Below are 26,164 nucleotides of genomic sequence, written 5' to 3' on the forward strand. Positions count from 1 at the left end.
TTCACTTCTCAGCTTACCCATGTCAAAGCCTGTCCCTGTGTACCAGCATTTTGCCATCCCCCTCACAGATTCTTTGTCCAGATGTCCCTGAACTGTCATAGCTCTTTGTTTTCAGGACACCAAAGTACCTCAGTTGCAAACAGAGCTCCCCAAGATACAGGGAGTGAAAGTCTGCCAGTCCAATGCTGGTCTGTCACTAGGGAAGTCTCTCTCACAGAAAATCCCACACGGGATTTAAAAATTAAAGGAGGCATCATTGATCTCACAGCTCATGCTGCTGTCTGCTGTCTGGCTTCCTGCACCAAGGGAGTCAGGGCTGGAGCTACAAACTCCTTCTTACTTTTGGTTATTGTTGTTGTTGTGTTGACTTTCTGTTTCCAGACTTTTCTGATATACTGTCCTCTTCTGAATACGGTTTCTCCTTTGTTATCTAGAGTCTTCTCATTCATGGAGTGCCCTGATTAAATAATTTTATTTTTTATTTTTATTTTAGCAACAATTTACAAGAAACATTTTATTACTGTGCTGACACTGGAGCTTGAACACAGGGGCTGGGCAGTGTCTCTTGGCTTTTTTTCTGATGCTCTACCACTTGAGTCACACCTCCAGTTCTGGATTTTTGCTGGTTAATGAGAATCTCACAGACTTCTTTCCTGTGATCACTTTGAACCACAATTTTCACATCTTAGCTTTCTGAGTATGTAGGATTACAGGCATGATTCACCTGCCCCCAACTCCAAGGTAACTTTTTTACAGGGCTTTCTGAATGCTGTTCTATGTATAAGCTCTCTGTTTCTCTTTCTCGCTCTCTCTCTCTTGCTCTCTTGCTCTCGCTCTCTCCCCCTCTCTCTTTCTCTCACACACATTTGTACAGCAGAAATAAACTGTAAATATGTTGTAGAAATATCCTCCTTACAATAAAGTGATAGGAATTTTCTATCATGCATATTCACAAGATATCCTTACCTATTCTGCAATAAAAATAAAAGACAGATGCTTCTTTAGTTAGTCTGTGTAATTATAGTTATTTTCTTTGTGGATCAAGGTGTTTTTTTTTTAATTGTAAAAGAATTTTGGACTTATTAATTGTCATCTGTGTTAAGAAAAATTCCCAGACCTTGTTTTATAATGCCACCTCTCCTGAGAGTACAAATCATTTTGAGGAAAGTGAGCTGAAAATAATAGGTTTTGTTGGCTGCGATAATGATCATTATACATTCTTGTTCTAAGTGGAGAAAAGTCACTCTCTTAGTGGTAAAAAAAAAAATGAAATGTGATGTGGATGTCTTCATAAGTTCTGAATATTCAATACAGCAAAAAGAATTGGGTTAAACTTCAGAAAGTTCCTCTTACTTTGGCTGTAGTGTGGTTTGAACTCAGGGTCGCACTCTTCCTGGCAAGTGTTACACCACCTGAGCCATATTCCCAGTCCTTAAACTTCTAGTTTGTTTTTCATAAAGGCACTCACTTTGCCCAAGCTGGCTTCACACTTCCTTGATTTTCCTAGCTTGTCTACCAGGTAGCTTGGTATTACAGGTGTGTACCACAATGCCTGGCCCTAAAATCATACTTTTATGATGTAAAATAACACTCCTAAAAGGGTTGTGTGGGGATATATTTCATAATCATGGATGAATAAGTAATTATATTTGTGAGTGGAAGTATTCTTTTAAGCGATGTTTATATAACTTTTATCATTTTATAAACCAGTTTGTGGATTAAATAGGATATGCTGATACATTAAACCTATAAGATTATTATGATGCCTATTAAAATTCCCTAAAGTGACTATACCAAGTTAGTGACTTTGTCCTGCAATTATATTATTAATGTATCTTCAGTATGACATTCTGGCATTTCTGTCTCAAATGGAGCTTCACCCTAAAAAATGAACTCCATATGTGTCAGTGGGTATAATAGTAGTGTGCAATGAAGGTAATTTTATTTTCCTGTATTATTTTTTTAAGTAGTGTGCAAAGGGGTTTCAATTTAACAAGTCAGATCATGAATAGTATGCATCTTGATCAGTGCCATCCTTCCATAATTCTTCTCTATTTCTTCTAGTCCCATACACACCCTCAAATTACATGGTGCCATTTTTCCAATTGAAGATTGACTGTAATGACTGTACTTGTTCCTTCTTCCCCTTCCCCAACTAAATAGTTTTAGCTTCCCTGTACTTATTTGTTAAGCTATTAATTAGCTGTTCAGAGGATTTATACCATTAGAATTCTCCCCTGAGTATACCATGCTTTAGTCTGTTTCTGTAAATATATGTATAGGTAGGTAGGTAGGTAGATAGATAAGTAGATATAGATGAATCCCTACATATCTTTCATATATATTTATAACTTAGATCTAGCTTCTACTATGAGAGGAAACATCTTCTGCACAGTTTTTGTTTCAACTCAGTGTTAATCCTTGCTGCAAAGACTTTTGATGCGATGGCATAGATGAAGATGACAGACCTAGCCTGATCATTGACATCATGTGTCTTTTCTCATGCCTGCTTTGGCAAGAGTGGCTTAATGTGAAGTACGAGAAAATACAGATGAAAGAGATGACAGAACAGAATTCAAATAGGTGCCACCTATTAGGATTTGAGTGATTAAGCAGCATTTAGAAACATTTAAATCATGATAATTTCAAAATTTTACAAGTGTTCTTCTCTGCCATGCCTTATAAAAAATGAAAATGTTTTGCCGTATCATCTGAGAGAATAGATTATTTTTAAGACCTGAATCTGCTAGTACAATTCACCATCTTTTATGTCATGTGACTATAGTAGGCAGGCATATTCATGTAAATTCCTCCAGTAAAGAGTCTTTATTGGAAACCTGTGTCTGCATCTACATGCAAATATAGGCAAACGTATTATTAATTCAGAGACACCCAGAGCCCTCACCCAAATAACAATATAACACTCTAAGTCACAGTTTCTATTAAATAGATTCTGAACACTCTCTACTGAAATTCTTTGTGAGCCTGTTTTTTTTATAATATGCGCCTGCTGTAAGAACAACAAAGAAATGTGAATCTTACATATTTGCACAGAAAACAGCCAATTGGAATGAAGTCATAAAATGTGTTGTACTACAAAGCCTTTGCGACTTGACTCGGCTTCCTCCAGAGTGCCAGCAGCAGATTTCTTATTATGCTTTGGTCTCATCTTCAGTGCCAGTGACATGATCTTTTTTCTTTTTTTGGTCTGACTGAAATCTAATTACCAGTAGGGCTGGCAAGATTTCATCTTGTATCTACACTGTAGTAATAGCAAAACAGTTATTTTAAATCACTTTGTGTTTAAGACAAGGAATACTTAAAAGGAAAAGTCATCTCCTAAGATGACTGGAATATAGAAACATTGCCTAGGAATACTGAAGTACTGACTGATGGAATTTTTCACTGTAGATGTGCGGAAGGCTATTTTGGACAACCTTCTGTACCTGGAGGATCATGTCAACCATGCCAATGCAATGACAACCTTGACTTCTCGGTCCCTGGCAGCTGTGACAGCTTGTCTGGCTCCTGTCTGATATGTAAGCCAGGTACAACAGGCCGGTACTGTGAGCTCTGTGCTGATGGATATTTTGGAGACGCAGTTGATGCAAGGAACTGTCAGCGTAAGTCTTGAACTATTGATGCTACTGACAGAATTGATGTATTATACCTCAGAGTAGTTGATGAGTTCTTGAGTGGGGATTGGACACAAGGAAATTATCTCTAATGCACGGATGACAGATGTACAGCCTAGACACAGGGTCTGCATATTCCAAAGTATTCCTTTGTACAAACAGAGTAAATCCTTTGCAAATGGCTGCATTGCGGATGTGTTTCTCGATGGCAAACATATGTCTGTTTGCATGTAATATGGAGATTTGAAATGAATATGTGTTCATAGCAGGAAAAGAGAATGTGGAAATTAATTCTTGAAAATTGCCTGAAATTCTCTTTTGGCACTTCAATTCTAATCACTTGCTTGAAATACGTTTATCTGTCTATTTTATTTCAATAGTGCCCATCGGTAAGCATTAAATGGTTATGTTTTAGAGAGTCTGATATTTCATATTTAAGTCTATTAACATAAAACTCTGCCAATATTTTCACACATAGGTATTATAATTGTTAAGTAAACAGCTTCATCTTAAAACTATACAATGTTAGCTTTGTATTTTCTTCCCAGAATTCAGCTACTCTATAGAGGTTCCTCCATTTAGGACAGGACATTCCTGCCCTTATCTTTGTTTCCTTTGCTATTATTCAGTGTTGCAGAGCATTTATAAATGCTTTCTAATAGTGTTAATACTATTATGCAAAGATGACTCCATAATAGAAAATGGAATGGAATACAAGCCCAAGTTAGCACTCCAGTGCATCATGTGACATTAATAGCTTCATTGGTTGTTATAACCTTAGGGAAGAGCAAGTTATGGGACCAGCAATTCACTACTGCTAAATTTGAGTTGTAAGAAGAAAAGCTGAAAACCTATGGGTCAGCCTATAATCTTAGCTATTCAAGAGGCTAAAATCTTGAGTATCTCAGTTCAAACACAGCCTGAGCAGAAAAGACTATGAGACTCCATTCCAAAATAGTCATCAAAAAGCAGAGCTGGACCAGGTGCTGGTGACTCACCAGCTGAGACCTGAGGATCACAGCTCAAAGTTAGCCTAGGCAGGAAAGTCTGTAAGAATCTTATCTCTAGCTAACCACTAAAAAAAGTCAGAAACGAAGCTGTTGCTCAAGTAGTAATGCTCTAGCTTTGAGCACAAAATCCTAGCACCCAGGACCTTACTTCAAGACTGGCACAAAAAAGCCAGGCTGGAGGTATTCAACTGGAAGAGGACCAGTAGGGCTGGCTTACTGATTGAGAGGGGAATCCCACTGACATTTTTCCCAGGCTTTCCTTAAAACCACAGTTCTCCCAAGTAGCTGGGTTACAAGTGAAATCATAGCTCCTAGCTTGAAAGCAAAATTTCCATCAGGCTTAGAATGAGTTTAAATGCTGTGGAATTCCACTTTTGTGAAGAACCATAGGAAACTTAGTATGTTTTTATAAGCAGACAAATTATGTGGGATCTATGCTTTCTAAATTTGTGACTTCACTGAACAAGATATCTGACCTTGCTGAGACTGTTTTCCCATGGATAATGGTGGGCATGAGGGTTTTTTTGGTTGTGTGTTTGTGTGTGTGTGTGAGTGAGTGTGTGTGTAGACTAGAGAATTTAATACATAACGAGGATCCAGTGTGTCTTGAAGCATAGTGATACATACATGTGGTTGGTCATTTGATAGTATTACCTTTTAGAGTTGTGAGAAGCAATGAGTCACCAGTTCTAAGGCCAGTTCATCATTTAATGTTCTTCCTCTGTCTTCCATAAAGATGACGATACTATTCTACTAGTTTACTTCAGTAAACTACAGATGCCCCAAGAACACAGTTTTAATGTTTAAACTTACAAATATTAAGTTATCATACTTTTCCACATGTTTATTTTTTAAATTCTATTATTGTTTTCCTTATTTGTGATAATGAAGTGTGAATTCAGAGTCTTCTCAGTTTTCTTGTGGCATACCTGAGCACCACTTGACCCATGCTTCCAGCCCAACTTTTTGCCAGTTATTTTGTTAGAAGCATAACTACTAACAGCGATCCTCCAGCATCTGGCCACCGAAGTCTAGTAAGATGGCAGCATGAGGCTCTGGTGCCCAGCTCCTTTGGTTACTTTTAAGGGGACGTTTATGGACTGCTACTAAATTCATAGTAAACTTAATTTTGTAGTTGCTACTTACAGGAAAAAAATGAATTTAAAGATTCTAAACTACAGAACATTTTTATACTCATGTATAATACACACAAGAAAAATTTATAAACAGAGTAATATACCATACATTTCTCCGTCCAGATAAAAATAGATATTTAAAGAAAGTATATTTTTCATTTTTTCCTCCTCATTCCAGCCATGGATGTTCTTAGGCTGTTACCTGAGAATATAACAGGATGCTGCCCAGACAATGTCTCAGTGGCCACCATACTAGTCTTGAGTTAGTAGAGACTGAAGGCAAAACTTTGCTGGAAGAAAATCAAGCAGATTTTAGAAGAGCGTTGAGGGGAAAGGTAATCCAGAAGCAAGAGAACACAATAATAGCATAGCTGATAGAGTAGCTATTTATAATACATTCCTAGGTTGTCCTCAAAGTATAAAGAGATATTGTTCAACATTAACCATCTATGATTAGTTTAAATCCTGATGTCATCTCCCCCTCACAATTTTATGTTCGTGTCAATGCAATTATCTGTACTATTAGCATGTACTTGTAGAGTATAATATAAGTCATTAATTACCATCCTATTTGTGACAAAAAAAAAGAATACCAGCATTTAGTCTAATTGATTATAAGGTTTGGAATAACATCTGGCAACTTTATAACAGAAAAATAATGGAAGAGTCCCTAAACCATACATATGTTCTATCTATGGAAATGGTATGTGAAATACAAAAAAAAATGATTTGAAAAAATATAATGCTTTAATCCTAGTAAACTTGAAGCAATGTTGGCAATCTTGCATATTTTTAAGTATAAAAGGATGTATATTTTTTCAGTTCATTTTTGTAATACAAAAACTGGTGCATGGTAAACAATTGTTATAGTGAAAGGATAACTGTCATTTTATTAATAATGATATGAATACTATGACATGACAATGTGATACCTTCTCAAAATTAGTCTGGCTTTTGAAATCAGTCAGTATCATTTGAAATTAAAATATAATCCTTTAATATTATCTCCAATAACCTTGTACCTAATCTTAAGTTTCATTAGGAATCTTGGCCAGTTATACTATCTGATAAACATGAAACCTTATATTTGTTCTGGTTACTTCTAAATTCAGTGCCTTCCAGTCTATAATAACATTAACAGTACATGAGGTGCCAACCATTGAGCCTTTATATGAATTCCCTCTACAGTTTGTAGAGTTGCTAGAAAGGATAACATGCTTACAATAGTGCATAGGAAACTTTTGTTACTGAATTTAGGTGTCAGTGTTACAGGTGGGGTATACCTTTATTTAACAAACTACATCAAGAGTAGGAGCATTGAAGATCTTCGATTTTATGAGCAGGAGCAGTGCTCAATCCTTAAAGTCTATGCATTATATTCCAAATTCCAAGCATACTTCAAAATCAGATACACTGCTGACCCCAAACATTTCCGGGAAGGTAACTCAATCTGTATTGAAGGTACTTTTCCAGCCATAGTTGTCTTTTCTTTTTACAGCTTGTCGTTGTAATGTCAATGGCTCCTTCTCAGAGATTTGCCACAGGCAAACTGGACAGTGTGAATGCATGCCCAACGTGCAAGGGCAGCGCTGTGAGGAGTGTAAGGTAAGGAGGCACTGACCACGGAGTTACTGCTTCCCTCATCATTTTCAGTGGCCTGAGGGGGAATGTTTTATGCATGTTTGAATGTTTAAATCAAGACTCAGGATCATCTAATGCTACAGATAGGATTCCATGATGTATTTTCTCAACTAGAACAAAACTTGTTGTCCTTTTCAATTGACCTGCATCCTTCGTTTATTTAGTAGTCAATTTATATAGCCTTTGATATATAGCCTTTTTGAAGCCAAAAATCTATGAACATATTCTGGTCTTTGGAGAGAAAAAATATTCTTTCCTTTAGTTTTACATTTTTTTCTTTTTAATTTTAATTTTTATTTTTTGTGAACATACTGTACAGAGGGGTTACAATTACATGGGTAAGATAATGCGTACATTTCTTATCAAGCATTGCAGCCTCCTCCTTTGTTAACCCTTCATATCCCTTCCCAGCCTCCCCTCCTACCCCCACCCACACCCAATCCCCCTCTCTCCTCCCCCCCACCAACGTTGTAAAGTTCGTTTTTGACATGACAACTTATACTGCTCATTGTTGCAACAGGTCCACCTGTGTTTTTAGAAATAAAGTGTCTAACTCCCTTTGTTCTTAGCACATGCTGTCTTCCCAGTTCTATCATTTGAAAGTTGGTTCCAATGACTAACTTGACAAGTTTTCAGTAGGGAAACAAATCAATATATTTTTAGATGTATTTTGGTAAAAATGAAATATTCAATTAAAGTGTGTTATCCTCAGCCCCTGAACGTATCGATTGCTCTGCATTCAGGAGGACATGTCCCTTGAGAATCTTCCCTGAGAACTGGTGGATTTCCACAAAGTCTATCACATCAATACATTTTATTGGTAATAAAAGACTATTAAGCCAAAGCAAATAATTCTCAGATGTCAAACCTTTCAGTGGAAGTTTGAAAATATCATCTGCTTCTATCTCTTGAATAATACCATATGCTCTTTGTTTTCTTTTCATTTTGTTTTTCTGTGTTTTTTTTTTCCCTTTTCTGTTGGATCTTTGAAGCCCAATCTGTGGTGGGATCCAGCGAAGCGATTCTGCGAGCTCTGTCACTGCGATCCCCTGGGCTCTGTGTCACCGCAATGTGACATGACAGGAAGATGTGTCTGTAAAGCAGGCTTCCTAGGGAGACGGTGCAGCCTCCGCAGGCAGGTGCACCAGCAGGAGAAGCAGCCCCAGAGGGCACAGCGGGTGCTGGGGTCCCCCCGGAGGTGGGGTTCCAGCAGCTCCAGCGGGTGTCCTCGGGGAGCATATCGGACCCCAGCTCCGGTAATGGCAGAGGCATTGCATGGCATGTGTGATCTGTTTGCTGCAGCTGGAAAGTCCCTAGTGCCATTTAACCAAATTGCTACGTGTGCAGATTGCCAGTGCCAAATTAGACATCTTCCCACTGACACCTTTTGAAAAGTAACTCTCCTTATGCTTTGAAACATATATTGGAGTTTAAACGAGGTAGAAATTAAATGAGAATTTTTGGAAGGAACTTAGGTTTCATTTGGAGGAACCTCACTTTTATGACTAAACAAAATTTTTTTAAATAAACAAAGGAATTTGCCCAGGAAATGTAGAGCATCAATATAGCTCTTATCTGGTATTCATTATAATTAGGGGTTTTGTTCCTTTCCACATCCTAATTTTGCTCATGTGTATATCAAACACAAGAAACAGATTATCCCCTGCCACAAATGCAATATCATACTAAAAATAAGGAAAGTTGTTTCTAGTTACCAAATTTGGTTCTAACCTTACTAAGCAAATGCAAATAATGATAAGGAAGTGGAAGAGAAGTAAAAAGAGAAGAGAGGAGACACCCTTTCAGGGCTGAGTTGCAGAGTAAAAAGAGACAAGATTTGCTGCTGTAGATTTGAGATCCTTAAAGAGTTGAGGGTAGGGATTCTAAGGAAGGAGTAAAATGGAAAATAAGAGGAAAAACCATGATTTCATCTCAGAGCTTATTATCGTACCTTAGAGAAACAAGAAATTTGGGTAACACCTTGCCTCACACCAAATCCCAAATTCCTCATTCCTGGCTATATATTCCTTCTTTCTATAATTTGCCTTCTTCATATACAGTAGATGCAACCTCATAAGGTTTGTGTCTGCTTAAATATTCCAGGAAACAAGTCAGAAAAATTTTTGGCTGGGAATTGAAGTTCATGCCTAATAATTCCAACACTCAGAAAATGGAATTACACAGTGAGATCTTATCTTTCATATATATATATATATATATATATATATATATATATATATATATTCAAGGAAAAAGCACATCTATGAAGCTTGAATCAGAGAGAACGTGGCAAAATGGAAAGCTTTTGAGTTCTTCTATAGTGAAGTTCTGACTCTAGGGATAAAAAGATAGGCAGAAGGATTTCATACAAAAAGCCTATTTGGGCACAGATTACCAGAATCTTTTTTTTTTTTTTTTGTCCAGATCCATAGGAAGGACTCAAGCAAAATTTTCCCATTAGCAGATTCCTGTTAATAGGAACTTTGTAATACCTTTCTGGGACTAGAAGTGACATGAAGAAGCACAGGAGAAGCCTGGGCCTGGGTGTAGCTCATTCACTGTGCTGTATCAGAGGAACATTAAACGGAGTAGCTTAGAAAGAGCAGAAATGTGTTCTTCACCAATGGAGTTGAAAAGTAAAGTACTGTCAGGTCCCTCGTTACTGATGGCCTTGCGTCCTCTTGACAAGCATCTCTTCACAGCTACCTCATGTGGTGGAGAAATCCTTTTTATTAGGACACTGATATCATTCCTGAGGAGCTTCATTGTCATGACTGAATCCTCAATCCCAGCCTCCTAATACCATCCCAACAGAGGTTAGAATTTCAGCACAGGAAGTTGGAAGAGAATGAATTTCTTCTGTGTAGACAGAAGAATGGAAGCTGGTGGTTGTTGGGAACTAGAATTCTGTACTGCACACTTCCTTGCAGGGAGTGAGCATAGGGCATGAGGCACTAACATGGGATGGTTAAAGGGAATGTTAAGTATTATTACTACTAATATTGTTCCTAAATGGAGATGTCTTTAAAATAAATGCTATTCTCAAAAACAAGTGAATCAATTTAAAATAAAAGACAACACTAGTAACTCAACAAAATGCCTTTATAACAGAAATTGAACAGAAACTCAACTCTACTTCACACCCTACATATCTCAGTACTGCTTTGTCCTAAGACACAATCAATCAATCAATCAGTCAATCAATAACAAAGTGAAGGACTGAGGCAGTATTGTGTGTGTAAGAGTGTAAAGAACACTGATTTTGAATCTAGAATGGTTGCATCACAATCCTGACTCAATAGTTTACCAGCTTGTAACTTTATGCAACTTTCCATGCCACAATTACCCCCAATATTTTAAAATGTAATAACAATTACATCTTCAGGAGTTTTCCTGAGAATTCACACTGATGAAAGGTTTTAGAGCAGTACTTGGCACAAAAGAATCAATACTTGAGTGTTGGATTTTATTACTTCTCCTAGCAAGAATTATTTATGGGAACCCAGCCAAGTTTCTGCTACACGTGGACCAGCACTCTTCCCTGTGTTCGTGTTACAGTATTAATCTTGATTGTTAGCTAGGAGTGTTTGGCCCTTAGATTTCATCATTAGGGGAATTTTCTTTTTTTTTTAGGGGAATTTTTTTTAGCTTTTGAAATAAGGCTTTTTGAAGCTCAAATGGAATAAAAATTGTATTAGTGAAGCTTGGTAGTCTTACTTTGGAGTCACTTAGCCTTTTATGCTACATTATTTAACTATTTGAGAAGTATGAAGATGACATTTCATCTTATGCATTTTCTGGCAACATCAGTATTGGAATTTATTTATAATGGCTATGATTTAGAAAATCATTTAATATGAAAATTATGAGCCCATAAAATATGCATATAGATCTATATACACATGTATACCTGTACACAAACATATACGTGCATATATACATGTGTGTGTATGTGTGTGTTTACATATGGCAAATAAAGAAAATTAGGAAATAAAAATGAATGTAAAGTACTACCTTAATGTAAACTACTACCTGAATTTAAAGTAATATCTATAATTTACCTTATCTATTGAAATTTTTAGAAATATTAGCAATGGAAAGTATTTCTTCTACTAATTTAGCATATATTCTAGTTTTGTTCTATATAGTTACATTTGTATTTATGTGTTTCTGAGTGGTGTTTGTGCCCTAAGTATGTAATAGAATCTGTAGAATTCTTTTTGCTGCTTCTTAGAAACATTTTACATCGCTTTGAAATGTATTTTGACGATCGCTCCTCATCTGATAGCATGAATGCATCATCATTTGATTTGTTCAGCTATTTCCCTAACACTATGTAATGCCCCCCACAGTTATACACTGTGCTAAGTAATACTGAAATGGATATGCCTCTATTTTAATTACTTTTCTAATGATTGATCTTTTTTTTTTTTCCTGTCCAGGGCTTGAACTCAGGGCCTAGGCAATGTCCCTAAGCCTTTTTGTGCTCAAGGCCAGCACTCTATCATAGCACCACTACTGGCTTTTTCAGAGTAGTTATTTGGAGATAAGAGTCTTACGGACTTTTCTGCCCAGGCTACCTTCAAACCATGATTCTCAGATCTCAGCCTCCTGAGTAGCTGGGATTACAGGTGTGAGCCACCGGTACCTGAGATCACTTCTTTGTACCTAGGATTTTCCACTGAATTTCTCTAGTGTGAATAAAAATATTTTCCTTGTGTAGGTAAATTTGATTTCAACATCATAGCATTTTCTGGCACTATTGGATATTTTTTTCAATATAGTGAACGAGAAAGAAAACTAAAGTCAGCAGTCAATGTAAATATTAAAATTATCAAGTTCAGATAGCCCATTTTATTTTAACAATCAAATTCTTCATAGTCAGATTAAAAGCCTATTTTTTTCAGTGTGATTTTAACTTCTGAAACATTTTTTAAATAATTTCAACAACAATTTCAAATATGCATAATGAGGCCTATTCACTTCTCTTTGGGTGATTAACATAAAATGGTAATGTTTATTTTTACCAAGAAGTAATTACTCAATCTAATTTTCCAAAATAGAAATTATTTTTTACAAAGAAGTAATTACTGAGACCAATTTTCCAGATGAAATATCTTAATGATGTGACATTCTATACTGAAAAGGCTGGTGTGACATGCTTTTTAAAAAAAAATGTATTATCTTTAAGTAGTTAAAAAGTTACACATTAAGCAAGATACATGCTTTTAATTTTTCCTAATAGTGACTCCTATATCTATTGGTGTCTTCTAACATAGTCACCCAAGTCTGATAGCATGCATTTCAAGAAAGGCAGCCAAAGTAGTAATACAAACTTAACTGCAGAAAATGATGTGTTATGAATACGTATATGATATATACGTGAACAATTTATCAATTGACAACTTTTTTTTACTTTTCTAATTTAGTGCTTTCCTATGTTTGTTTTCTCATTAAGTCAGTTTCCATGATTAAAACCCAAGAAAACTAGATGTTTGTTGAATCAATTATTTGGTCAGAGTAGGTATTACCTATAATTTGTAATGAAAATTACATACTATAGCCAAGACTAGAAGTATTTATGGGTCTATGATAAAAAAAAAAACAGATCAAATTTTAGGATAAATTTTTTGAAATTTATTTTAGCTTTAGACTGCTGGTCAATACTGTCGAAAGGATTACCAAGTAAAAGCAACTCATAAGTTCTGAAAGTAATAAATTTAGATGATTAGAAATAAAGTGAACTAAATTTTAAAGTTAGAAATACAAAGTATAATTCATTTCTCATGGCAACCTTAGAAAGCACAGGAGGTGGCTGACTAAAACAAAAGTGGAAAAAAAGAATAATGTCTACTTCTGCTATTAGTATTGATGGTATTTTAAAACAATTTCTCTCTGGATATCAGAACATATCCACTCTACCAAATAACAACTTAATTGCTCTAACATTAGGAAGGAATCCTGATAATCCCACTTCCTCTTCTTCAGCCTGATCTCTTCTCTTTTGTGCATCTTACCTCATTGTGGGTTAATTACTACAATTTCAATGTACTTCCTCTTCCATGCCAGCCTCAAACTTTTGGCCTACAATCCACAAGAGGGTGTGTTCCATGCAATTGCAATTCTTTTGGGTCGAAGTCGTTTGACTGTGAAGAGAATGGACAGTGCTGGTGCCAGCCTGGGGTCACAGGAAAGAAATGTGACCGCTGTGCCCATGGCTATTTCAACTTCCAGGAAGGAGGTTGCTCAGGTACGTAACTAAGACTGGTGCTAGTGTCTTGGCTTCTGTAATAGTCTCTTCTATTAAAGAAAATTCTCAATGACAACAAATATATGATACAGAATATTTAACTTAATAAGTAATCATAATTCTTTTCAGTTAAATGGCAAGTACAGTGCACTGCCATATAAAACATCTGCCCTATAAATTCATTTGCAAATCCTCAAGGAAAAAAAGTCCATCAGCAGATCCCAATTCTAACCTGTTGCTTCCAGTCTGTGACCTACATGCTGCCAGTTACTGCAGCTGGAAATTCAAATGGTCAGTGTTTCTTGTATCAGTGTTATCATCGACCTACTCCAAAGGAAAGACATATTGCAACTTATTGTAAACTTGATACAAGTATCAAATAATTTAATATAGTTTTCCTAGATCAAACCATATTTTAGCTACTTTCTTAAGTACCTTAAAAACTGTGATAATTAAGGAGATAAACAAGTCAGGCTGTACATAGTTAGTACATGAGAAAAGAAAGGAAGGGTCTGCTAACATGATTCCTTTCAATAGTGTTCTGTGTTCATCCAGAGCCTTCACACAAATCATAGACTATATTGTTACTATTATTAACCATCATAGAAAATTTATGTGTCAGTATGAATATTTAAATTTGAAAAAATAATTTTTATATATTCACCAGCATTTTAGATACATGGTTTTATCATAGCCCAAACCATTTTAAGTTACTGTGAAGGTGATCATTGTAAGCTTTCTAGGAATTGGTGTATGATCTACAAGCGTGCATTTAAAGTCATGATCTGTCTTTGGGAGAGTAAGGGGGAATAGAAATGGTGGGACAAAGAGTGAAGAAATGCAGTAATGATACTATGTTGAAAATGAATGATATAAATGTGGGTGGGGATAGGAGGGAACAACTGGAAGAGAGCAAGGGAAAAGGTGAAACTGTACAAAAAGAAATATATTCTGCATCTGACTTACATAACTATAATCCTCTGTACATCACCTTTACAATAACAATAAAATGCATTAAAATGGGAGGATGGGAGGATGTTCCAAGAAAATTACATGATGTAGCCCATATGTAAAAATTAATTTACACCAATAAAAACTATTGACCATTAAAAAAATAAAAATAAAATTATGAGGTGGCAATTTACAATACTTTAAATCCAGTCCTTCCTAATATTTCTGCTTATTATAAATTAATGTGAGGATATTGTACATTCAGACATGCCACCTAGCAAGTTACAGATAGAATAAAAATAGTAGGTAAAATTAGGAAGTGGTGATTCTATTTCAAAAATGCAGACCTGGTAGCATGCTAAGCCAGAGAAGCAGAATGGGAAATGAAGCACCATCTAGGAAGGATAACATTTAAGATTGCCAGCATGACTTTCACTGAGCAGCCTGGATTTAACCTGTGGATATATCGGTAACTAGCTTTGTGACCTTGCTAGGTGATTCAGCCTTGCTTTTTCTCTACAAAATTCAACTATTATATTAGGACAATAATAGTATCTATATCATACTGTTTTGAATTAGTTAATTCCAATAAAATATTGAGAGAAATTCCTATAATGTTAAGTGCTATGTGTTCATCATCAGTTACATTTATTCATATTTTTAATTGTGGAAAACATTGTGCTTTGGCAAGAGAAAACTAGCTAATTGCTTAGATCTTTGTGTTCATTGTTAGTATTCCACTGAAGACATAGAGAATTTCTATTTACAAATAATGATTCAAACTGTCCCAAGATATTTGTTAGTGCATAAATTCAAACATCACGCTTAGTATTTTTCTTCTTAATGAATGGTGCATATGAAATAAATCCTTTGATGTAAAATAAACAGCCATAGTCATAATAACAAAAAAACACTAATTACTGACATTTATTTACTGTTTATTCTTTGTCTAGTATTGTGCTAAACCTTTTTAGCAACTGATACAAAATAGTATAAACAGTAATAATTGTGATTCCTTAAAAAGTGAACTTAATTAAATATCCAAGTTGTGTTTAATAAAATGGTTTACTCATCATTTAACCAGTCAGAAGGTTTCTCAAATATTAGTCTTCCACTTGAGGCCAAGTACTTGATGTTTCTACTCTCACTTTTTAGTTGTTGGAAATTAAAAACTGCACTAAAACATATTCTTTGTAGTTGGCGCAACTACTGATAATAAGAGGTAAGAATGCCTTGTTTTGCATGGCTTGGAAGAGCTTCCTAAACTTAGTTTTGTTAATGTTTCATGACATGAATAGATAAGAAATTCACTCTTCTATCTAACATTCTGAGGAAATAGAATGAAAATTTATTGAAAGAAATACCAGAAGGTGATAAGCAAAAATTAAAATGACTTTAAAGAGTTTCTATAATTATGTTTTAAATATTCATAAAAATGAAATTTTGTGTCATTTATGCATGATGTGCTGGACTTGATTCACAAAACTTACTTATTATTATTTTGAAACTCAGTCATCATCAAAGAGGAAAATCAAAAACAATAACTTTAAATAGCTACACAACCAAAATTTTAAACTCCATTTTGCCTAGCTGTGCGATATTTCAGTTAAGAGGAAATTTAGGAAATCTAGAATTGCCTAACTTGGGAAAACACTCATTTAAACACAGTATATATTAGATAATCATCTCCTTTGTGAAATGTAGCTATTTATGATATAGAATATGAAAGAGTTAAGCTTTTATGTCTGAGGACGCTTAAACACAATATGGAAAACGAAAAGCCATATTAACTAACAATAAAATCTCAATATTTAAGTGAACATTAAGTCATTTAACCTTTCTTTATTTCCCCTCTTTCTCTGTGAAGCTTGTGATTGTTCCCATCTGGGTAATAACTGCGACCCAAAAACAGGTCAATGCATTTGCCCTCCCAACACCATTGGGGAGAGATGCTCCACCTGTGCACCCTATACCTGGGGCCACAGCATTGTCACTGGTTGTAAGGTGAGTGACTTACTTTATCATCTCACAGCTTCTGTCAGGTTTGTTATTGTTGTTGATTCAGTAGAGTTCGACAACTAGGAATTTCAAATCCCACTCTTACATCACAAAAATACAGAATTGTCAGACAGTGCATTACAGATAACTTTCATGATCATTTGTTTTATTGTTGGATAAGACAATTTAGCACACATTTATTCAGCTGAATCCACAATACCTACCAAAAGAGGGGGAAACAGAACAAAAAATTCTGTAGTAAGAGCAGAAAGCCAATATTACATCTTTAGGTGAAATATATCAGCATAGTACAAGTCAATGGGAAGTTCATGGAAGAAGTTCACTAAAAGTCTCTAGACACTATCTTCACATTGACTTGTCAGGAAGAAGTTGAAAGAATTCTAAGGATCCTATTAATGACCTTTAGCTTGGGGCCAAAGAAGTCCTCATTCTCCTTTTCCCCACCTTGGGCAGATGGTGGAAATTGGCATGCCAAGACTCATGTTCACAGAAATGTAGCATCAGCAGGGAAGAACTGATAAGACTGCTGAAGAAGAGTCACCATTAACATGTCATTACACCTTAAGGTGTAATAACAACAATACTAAGGAGCTTCCATGCAGAGGTGGTCTAGCTATGATGAGGGGCTCAAGCTGGTAGGAGCTCATTACTCTTAGCAGAAAGAGAAGGCTTACAGATAACTCCCAAGGTTATATAATCAGAGTAGCAGGCGTGAGTTCAGGAAGGTGAGGAGTTTAATGTTCTATCATTTTTATATTTTTTTGTGAGATACTTTGTGCTGAGTCTTGTTTAACAATTAAAGTCATGGAAAAATCCATTGTTTTGCTTTGCTGTCAATCCCCAGTGGAATCCTATACCACTGCTGTTTTGCTGTCATGGTAGTTTGGTTTGGCTTCCTTCACTTAATGTGATGATTTTCCAATTCATTCATTTTCTTACATGTATCTTCATTTTGATCTTCTTAATTGTTTAATGAATTTCAGTTACATGTCATATTATTACTTGTTTATTTACATTCGATTAGTACTTGAGTCATTTCCAGTTTGGGGCTATTATGTATAATTACACTGTCAACATTGGTATGAAGTCAAAGGCTTATTTATAAGCATGTTTTTATTTCTCTTCATAAGAACATTAACATCTTCTAAATTAACACTTGAAATTCTGACCATTTTTAATTTGAAGCATTCTGCTGGGTGTGTATTCATATCTTTTATAGGTTTTAAGTATTTAATGGATGTTGGCAATTGTTTTACGACCTTGTTTCTCATTTGTGTATCTCTTTTTATGAGGTACTTAAAGTTTTTTGCATATCTCTTTTGCATATCTCTATTAAGTATTTTCTTAATAATGAATTGTAAATGTAGTTTTTGTATATATTCCAGAAACAAGTCCTTTAACTTGGGTGTTATATAAGTATATACTATATTATAATAGAGCTTGATTTTTATTTAGTAACTTTATGTGATTTTTAGAAACATTACTTTTATTGCCTATTTTTGTGGCTCATGCTTATGTACTATTTTAAAAAGTATCGATTTTCCCAAGTCAGATTTAAGTTGGCTGGCTCTCTTATGTTTTCTTTGGTGGTACAAAGATGTAAACTCATTGCCTTGCATTAGCTAAGCTCTTGCTCTATCACTTGAGCCACAGCTCTAGCTCTTCCCGTTTTATTTTTTCAACAAATTCTACATTTTTAGTTATTAAATTTGGGATTATTTTTTCCTTTAAAAATTATTTTGTCTGGTATGGCATAAAACTTTGACATAAAGTCCACTTGATACTCAGTTTTTCCAATATCATTTGTAGAAAAGATTATTTTATTTAATATGAAATACTGTGTCCCCTTTTCAAATCCAGTGTATTCCCTGTGTATTTATATATGTTTATCATTATGTATATAATACAGTGTTTTGATTTCTGTAGCTTTCTTGCACAAAATGAAACAAAGTTATTAAAGTTCTCCAACTCTAGTCTTTATTTCCATTACCATTTGCATATTTATATAGTTTGAATTTCCATATAAATTTTCAATTCAGCTTCCCAACTTCTTGAAAATCTTCTAAGATTTGATTGGGAATCAAATATATATATATATATATATATAAAATATTGAGTCTTCAATTATATGAACATGTTATGACTTAACATTTATTTAGGTCTGTATAATTTTTCTTACTAATATTTTATTTTTTTATTTTCAAATCTTGCATATATGATAAAGTTATTATAGATTTATATTTTTGAGCAAACTTAAAGAATATTAAAATGTGATAACCAAGAGTATCTTAGTTGGCCCAAGGCAGTACACAAGAAAAACATAGATTCTCTTTTCCCAATGATTTAGCCCATATGCAACTCTAATAATAGAGTTAGACATCTGAACAGTTAGACATTTGAATATTCAGGATGTGAATCACTATAATTCAGTTTAAATATTTGCATAAACAATTAATGTTGGTATTATTAATTTTGAACTTTGGATAATATATTGATTAAAGATGATTTAAAAAGTTTCATTACTTTGAGCCAAAATGTCTGAAAAGCTATGCATTTTACCATTATGAAGTCACTTAAAAAATTGTGTAGAATTCATCTAAGGTTTTAAATATTAGAGTTTATATTCACAAATAAATTCTTTGTAAATTCTAGTTTAAACAGTGATTTGAGGTTTATAGCTCTTCTTTCTTTGTGTCATGGATAATTTCTCCATGCTGACGTGTGAGCACACACATCATTTGCGCTGTTATTGAAATAGACTATAAAGCCTGACATTTTTCACTAGCAGGGGAATAGTGAATAAATCCTCTGTTGCTAAATAAACATTGCATCTAATTATGATTTAGGTTTGATATTGGTATAGTGCTATCTAAACATATGGCTAATGGGCTCATTTATTCTCCACTATAACTTCCTGAATTAACTCTCTGACTTGGAGAGGTCACAATGTCTATTTGTACCGTCAACTATTCCTCAAAACTTAGTGCTTTTGTTTTAAACAACAAGTGTATTAACAGATATCTCATTTGTTTTTTGCTACTTAAAGATAAGGAGCTATAAACAGGCAACAAATTTGAGACTTAAATACCTTGAAAAGGTAAAAAAAAAAAAACAAGGTTAGGAACATTCTGATATTGTAGATTGGGCAGGCAGAAAATATTAACCTACTGTGAAGGTTAAAATAGATCCTAAAGAATAAAATTGATAAGACAGTTTTATATATATATGCATATATATATATATGTATATATCAAAGATGAATTTGGGAAAAAAAGAAGATTCAGATCTGGTCAAAAAAATTATGTTCTCTACCTAAAAGAACTCAACATGTCAGGGCTGGGAAGGTTGCTCAGTGGTAGAGTGCTTGCCTTGCATACATGAGGCCCTGGGTTCAATTCCTCAGCACCACATAAGCAGAAAAAGCCAGAAGTGGTGTTGTGGCTCGAGTGGTAGAGCGCTAGCCTTCAGCTGAAGAGCTCAGGGACAGTGACCAGGCCCAGAGTTCAGGCCCCACAACTGACAAAAAAGAAAAAAAAAGAAAAAAAGAATGCAACCTGTTCTAGTAAAATAAATAAATAAATAAATGAAGAAAGCCCCTCAAATTGTTAAAGTTCTAGCAAAAAACAAAAAACCTATCCCATGAGTTTTAAAAATTGTATGCATGTAAGATAAAGGAAAAGAAAGGTAGCAGTAAAATATTTCAAATCAGGGTCATCTGTAAAACTGAAATCAAAAGCCAATACACTACATATCATTTCTCTGCTAAGCTTTCGTTGGCTTCTGTATGTCTGATTTGTTTCTACTTGTTGGGTTTTCAGAGTATTTCCTACCTCCCTATTACCCGGGGCATAGTGAGGATTCTGTGTCCTTACAGCTCCCTTCTCGATAAAGGAGGTCTCTGTACATTTTTTTTGAGCTACAAGTAATGAGATGACGAGGTGAAACGAGCTTGTCTAAGGGTTCATCTTAGAAACAAAAAGTGTTCGAAGAAAAGCCATGCCTAACCTTTCCCCATAATGAAAAGACAAAGGAAATATGTTTTCGTTCTTATCTACATGACATTGTGGTTCCTAGACCGTAATTTATTTCCCTAAATGCAGGAAGCAATTGTAATGTCTATGTTCACTAATGTTTCCCAAGAGACCAGCTAAAATAGTACCAAGCACATAAGAGCTACATGATGAATATGTGTTTAATGAAGCATGCACACATTAGGATTAAAATTTTAAGATGTTTCCTATCAAGGGATGTTAATGGTTGCTGTTTTTCTTTCTTCCCCAGGCTTGTAACTGCAGCACAGTGGGATCCTTGGATTTCCAATGCAATGTAAATACAGGCCAATGCAACTGCCATCCAAAATTCTCTGGTACAAAATGTACAGAGTGCAATCGAGGGCACTGGAACTACCCTCACTGCAGTCTCTGTGACTGCTTCCTGCCGGGGACAGATGCCACAACCTGTGATTCAGAGACTAAAAAATGTTTCTGTAGTGATCAAACTGGGCAGTGTACTTGTAAGGTATGTACCCCTGAAAGCCAGCAAGGACAAACGTTACTCACTTGTGTATGCATAGCTCTGCTGTAGCTTCACTCTACTACACAAAAACCAGTTGTCAGACACTAAATAAATATATATATAGTGGATATATATATGTATGTCAACGAATATATATATGAATTAATGAATATATATATTTGTTGACATACAGATAAACTTGCAAGCTCAACTTTTCTTTTTGATGGTAGATATAATGTATTTAAATAAGTAAAATTGTTTTTTTTCTTTATATATTCCCTACTCAAGAATAATATCCGGTCTAGATCGAGGAGGATTGTTCTCCTAAGTATCACGGGGTAAAACAATCACAGCTCAACAATAAAGCTTATGAAAATCACTTTCTCATAATGTTAACCTGCAGCCCCTGTATCCTGAAAGATACATTTACTGCTGTGGAAGTTCAGGAAAATTTCATCGCATAGAAACACTGACAGTAAAAACAGGGACTCTGTGTACAATTTCAGCCCTCATTAATATTGCTAAATGATGTAGAAAAACAGCCAATTAAAAAAGAAAAGAGGGATTGATTTTTCCCTTTACATATGTCTGAAAAATCAGTCCCAAGATAAAGGCAGTGAAAGCTGTATCAGAGGCAACTTTTTGAGTTAAAGTGGTGTAGGCAGAGCGGAAGAAAAGGAAAGGAGGAAACCTTGATGGTGACTCTTAATTCAGCCCTGAGGATTTAGGCAAAAAGCCACCTCTTTCAGGAAGGACATCAATCAGTACAGTCTGCAATGCTATATTATTACTTAGTACAGTTATGCTTATCACATGCTTACTGAATGTGATGGATATATCATTCCATATATATATATTATATCAGTAACAGAAATGGGACAAAATTTTAATCTCTTGACTATGTTTTAAAAACATTTCATAGAACACTAAGAAATGGTGTTTTTACTTTGCTTTTGAAGTTATCGTATTTAATATTGCTCATAGCAGAATGGTTAGAAATGTACTACTTAGGTTTAAAACACAATTAGGCATATCCTTAGCCATAGATTATCTATTTTAAAAAATTCACTTAAAAAAAAAAACAAAACATGATATCCTAGGTGGGTGCTGATAGCTCATGCCTGTCCTAGCTACTTAGGAGGCTGAGATCTGAGGATCACGGTTGAAAGCCAGTCCAGGCAGGAAAGTCTGTGAGACTCTCATCTCCAATAAACCACTCAAAAAAACTGGAAGCAGACCTGTGGCTCAATTGGTAGAGCACTAGCCTTGAGCACAAAGAGGCTCAGGAACAGTGCCTAGGTCCTAAATTCAAGCCCTACAACTGACCAAAAGAAAAGAAAAGAAAAGAAAAAAAGCATCCTAACAATTAGGTTAATAGTATGTACCATTTGAGATCTAAGATGAGTGTTCTATTTTGGTTTGTTTTATGATTGTAAAGAAATATGTTCCTAATATCCATTCTACAGTTGCTTCCTCATCCTTTCCTCCTACAATCTTGCTTATCTGAGCTTTGAGGGACTCCTTTCTCTCCTCAGGTGAACGTGGAAGGCATCCACTGCGACAGGTGTCGGCCTGGCAAATTCGGGCTTGATGCCAAGGACCCACTTGGCTGCAGCAGCTGCTATTGCTTCGGTGTTACCAGCCAGTGCTCAGAAGCCAAAGGGCTGATCCTCACGTGGGTGAGTACGGAGCCAGTGAGCCATGTAATGGTGTAATGGTGTAATGTTGGTCCCTGCTGGCATCTTTTAGCTAGGCAGTGAGGAGTAGTAGGAAATGCCAAAAACATTTAAGTCACCTTCTCCCCTGTGCACATTCAAAAATGGTAGAAGCACTGGTGTGTCATTAGGCAATTGGAATAAATGCCTTCTGTAGATTCTTCCTTCAAGATAGTTCTTTTAGCCAGGCACCCGAGGGTCACACCTGTAATCCTAGGGCTAAGATCTGAGGATCATGGTTTGAAAACAGCCTGGGCAGGAAAGTCAGTAAGACTCTGATCTTTAATTAACTACCAAAAAAGCCAGAAATAGAGCTATGGTGCTAGTAGTAGAATGCTAGCCTTGAGCAAAAAAGCTCAGAATCAGTGCTCAAGTTCTGAGTTCAAGCCTCAGGGATGGTACCAAAAAAATTGAAAAAGATAGTTCTCTTACTATTGATGCAGAAGAAATGCCAAAGAGAAGCAGTCTCAGAACATTATTGTGCTGTGGCATAGGAAGAAGCTTTGTTCTGAGGGGTGAGCGTGAACATTGGTATGACCGAACATAGTAATGGAAACCAGGATTCATTGCATTTATTCCAACTAGCCTTAGGGACCTGTCTAGTTTCTGCCAAGGAACACATTTGCCTTGACAATATTAATTTTCCCATAACTCTTTCTATTTATGAATTCTACTGTATTATTGTGAAAGAATGCAATTTTTGGATACTATGATTTGTACCATCACTAAAAGGATTTATCTTCTACCATATATGGCCTCACCCACAATGATACTCCTTTTTCCTGTGAGAAAACCTCAGCCAAGAGGGAAAAGGCACCCCAGATGGATGAGCAAACCATAACTTCGTTTTAAAGGGAAAGCCAAAGACTTCACCTGAGCTCTCCATTGTCCTTTGACCCCATGCAGGTGATGCTGCAGGCTGAGCAGATTATCCTGCCTCTGGTGGATGAAGCCCTCCAACATACAACGACCAAAGGCATCACTTTTCTGCAACCAGAGATTGTAGCAGACATGGATCGGGTGCGAGAAGATCTACATCTGGAGCCTTTCTATTGGAAACTCCCTGAACAATTTGAAGGAAAGAAGGTAAGAAGTTCTCTAAAATCCCCGAACACAGTAAAAAGGAATTTTTGGAATGAAGCCATTCAGAGATGTACCTACATCATCACTTTTCATTTTGTGTTGTCAGTTGATGGCATATGGCGGAAAACTCAAGTACACAATCTATTTTGAAGCTCGGGATGAGATAGGTGTGTCTACGTATAAACCTCAAGTTATCATTCGAGGCGGGACTCCGAATCGTGCTAGAATTATCATCAGGCACATGGCTGCCCCTCTCATTGGCCAGTTGACAAGACATGAAATTGAAATGACAGAGGTAAAGTCACTCACTGGCTACTGCAAAGATTCTGATGGTTTCATTTCCAGCTTTGTCAATGTTTCCTTGCTTACGTTGACAGAGAGAATGGAAATACTACGGTGATGATCCTCGAGTCAGTAGGAGTGTGACCCGGGAAGACTTTTTGGATGTACTATATGATATTCATTATATTCTTATCAAGGCTACTTATGGAAATGTCGTGAGGCAAAGCAGGTAAGTGAGGACAGCGAATAGTCAAATGAAGATCTTCTTCTCAGGTCTCAGACATGCTTCAGAAATGGTTGATTTTTAGTGTGTGATTTTAGTAATTATAGAAGAGCAAACCAAGGGTGAGTTCAAGTGACTTCCTGATCAAAGTTATTGTCATTCCCCACAAAAAGTAAGAAGTACAAGAAGTATAAGGAGCAAGGTAAAGGGGAAAAAAATGACATGGTAAGTTTAAGAAGCAAGTTAAATTTTCAGGAAGATTAAGCAGGTATTAGAAACTCGTGCCTGTAATCCTATAGACTCAGGAGGGTGAGATCTGAGGATCAAACCCATCCTGAGCAGGAAAAATTCATGAGACTCTTGTCTCCAGTTATAACCACCAGAGAACCAGAAGTAGAGTTGTGGTTCAAAGTGGTAGAGCACCAGCCTTGAGTGAAATCGGTGCCCAGACTCTGAGTTCAAGCCCCACAATTAACAAAAAAAAAAAAAGAAAGAAAGAAAAGAAAAGAAAGAGAGAGAGGGAAAAGAAAGAAAGAAAGAAAGAAAGGAAGGAAGGAAGGAAGGAAGGAAGGAAGGAAGGAAGGAAGGAAGGAAGGAAGGAAGCTGAGAAAATTATTAGGATATAATTAACTCTTCTCTGAGTATTATAAGATTACAAAGAAAGTGGCCTCCTTTATATAGCAGGTAAGCCAAACACAGCCAATTTAGTCCAGTCTCTTGTAACCATGATTATTCTCCTCTATGTACCACAGGGGACCATATCATATTGTCATTTACCCTATTTAACATGTCCTACAACAACTGGGAAACCTAGTGAAAAGAAATAGAAAATCACAGAAGAACAGCAGGAGGGCATGACGTATCATGGAAACCAAAAAGCTGGCTGCCTCCTTCAGTGTTCTCACAAGGCAAACAGCCCATTTGTTTTTTTACTTTTTTTAAAATTTAATTTTATTGTCAAAGTGATGTACAAAGGGGTTGCAGTTACCTATGTAAGGTAGTGAGTACATTTCTTGTCAAATATTGTTACCCTCTCCCTCGTTTTTCTCCCACTTTCCCTCCCGCTCAATGCCCCCCAACTTGTAAAGTTCATTTCCAACATACTGTCTTGTGAGTATTGCTTTTACATTGGTTTGCACTTTGTCCTTTGTCTCACAATTTTGTTGTTCTCCTTCCCTGTAGATGCAATACACAGGGTACCCAAATCTAATACAGTGACAACAAAGGATAAACCACAGGGGGAAAATTTTTAAAATGCAAGAAAAAAAGAAATAACTTCACATAATACATAAAAACAACAACAAGAAGGAAAAAACCTCTTGTTTCTCCCATATCTTGGAGTTTATTTTGCCTAGCATCTTCTTATATATTGAGCTATTGTGATCCTCTTCTAGGACTTTCTAGACAAATACTGATTATTACAAATGAAGGAAAACATGGAGCCAATGTTTCTTTGCTCCAGTAGGGCTGGAGGGTAGAGACAATTTCAAAATTTTAAAGAACGCTTTGATTTTAAAGAGTAAGTGTGCACTGTTGTTTTCCATGAACTTGATTATAAAAGGAAGGAATGTTATGGTACCAAAGTTGAGGGATAATGTTTAATTTGAAAGAGAAGTAAGCACATTTATAGATATGGAAAAGTATGAATAACCATGAAAATATTACAGAATTAAAATAAAAGAACAAAATAGATGTCAGCAGCAT

At 35.7% G+C, this 26,164-nt stretch overlaps 1 protein-coding gene across 1 annotated transcript in view; it reads left to right on the plus strand.

Moving 5' to 3' along the window:
- The window catches only part of Lama2 (laminin subunit alpha 2), a 556,565-nt gene that overhangs the window by 353,061 nt on the left and 177,340 nt on the right, over nucleotides 1–26,164 (plus strand). Inside the window, exons 20-28 of the mRNA XM_042696100.1 lie at nucleotides 3,412–3,623; nucleotides 7,280–7,386; nucleotides 13,492–13,672; nucleotides 16,491–16,627; nucleotides 20,924–21,160; nucleotides 22,693–22,836; nucleotides 23,779–23,958; nucleotides 24,062–24,250; nucleotides 24,333–24,466. Of these exons, the coding sequence (XP_042552034.1) occupies nucleotides 3,412–3,623; nucleotides 7,280–7,386; nucleotides 13,492–13,672; nucleotides 16,491–16,627; nucleotides 20,924–21,160; nucleotides 22,693–22,836; nucleotides 23,779–23,958; nucleotides 24,062–24,250; nucleotides 24,333–24,466 (1,521 nt within the window). The remainder of the gene's footprint in view (nucleotides 1–3,411; nucleotides 3,624–7,279; nucleotides 7,387–13,491; nucleotides 13,673–16,490; nucleotides 16,628–20,923; nucleotides 21,161–22,692; nucleotides 22,837–23,778; nucleotides 23,959–24,061; nucleotides 24,251–24,332; nucleotides 24,467–26,164) is intronic.

This window comes from Dipodomys spectabilis, unplaced genomic scaffold (assembly GCF_019054845.1).
Source record: "Dipodomys spectabilis isolate Male_0828 unplaced genomic scaffold, ASM1905484v1 ptg000001l, whole genome shotgun sequence".
In the NCBI taxonomy this organism is placed as follows: domain Eukaryota; kingdom Metazoa; phylum Chordata; class Mammalia; order Rodentia; family Heteromyidae; genus Dipodomys; species Dipodomys spectabilis.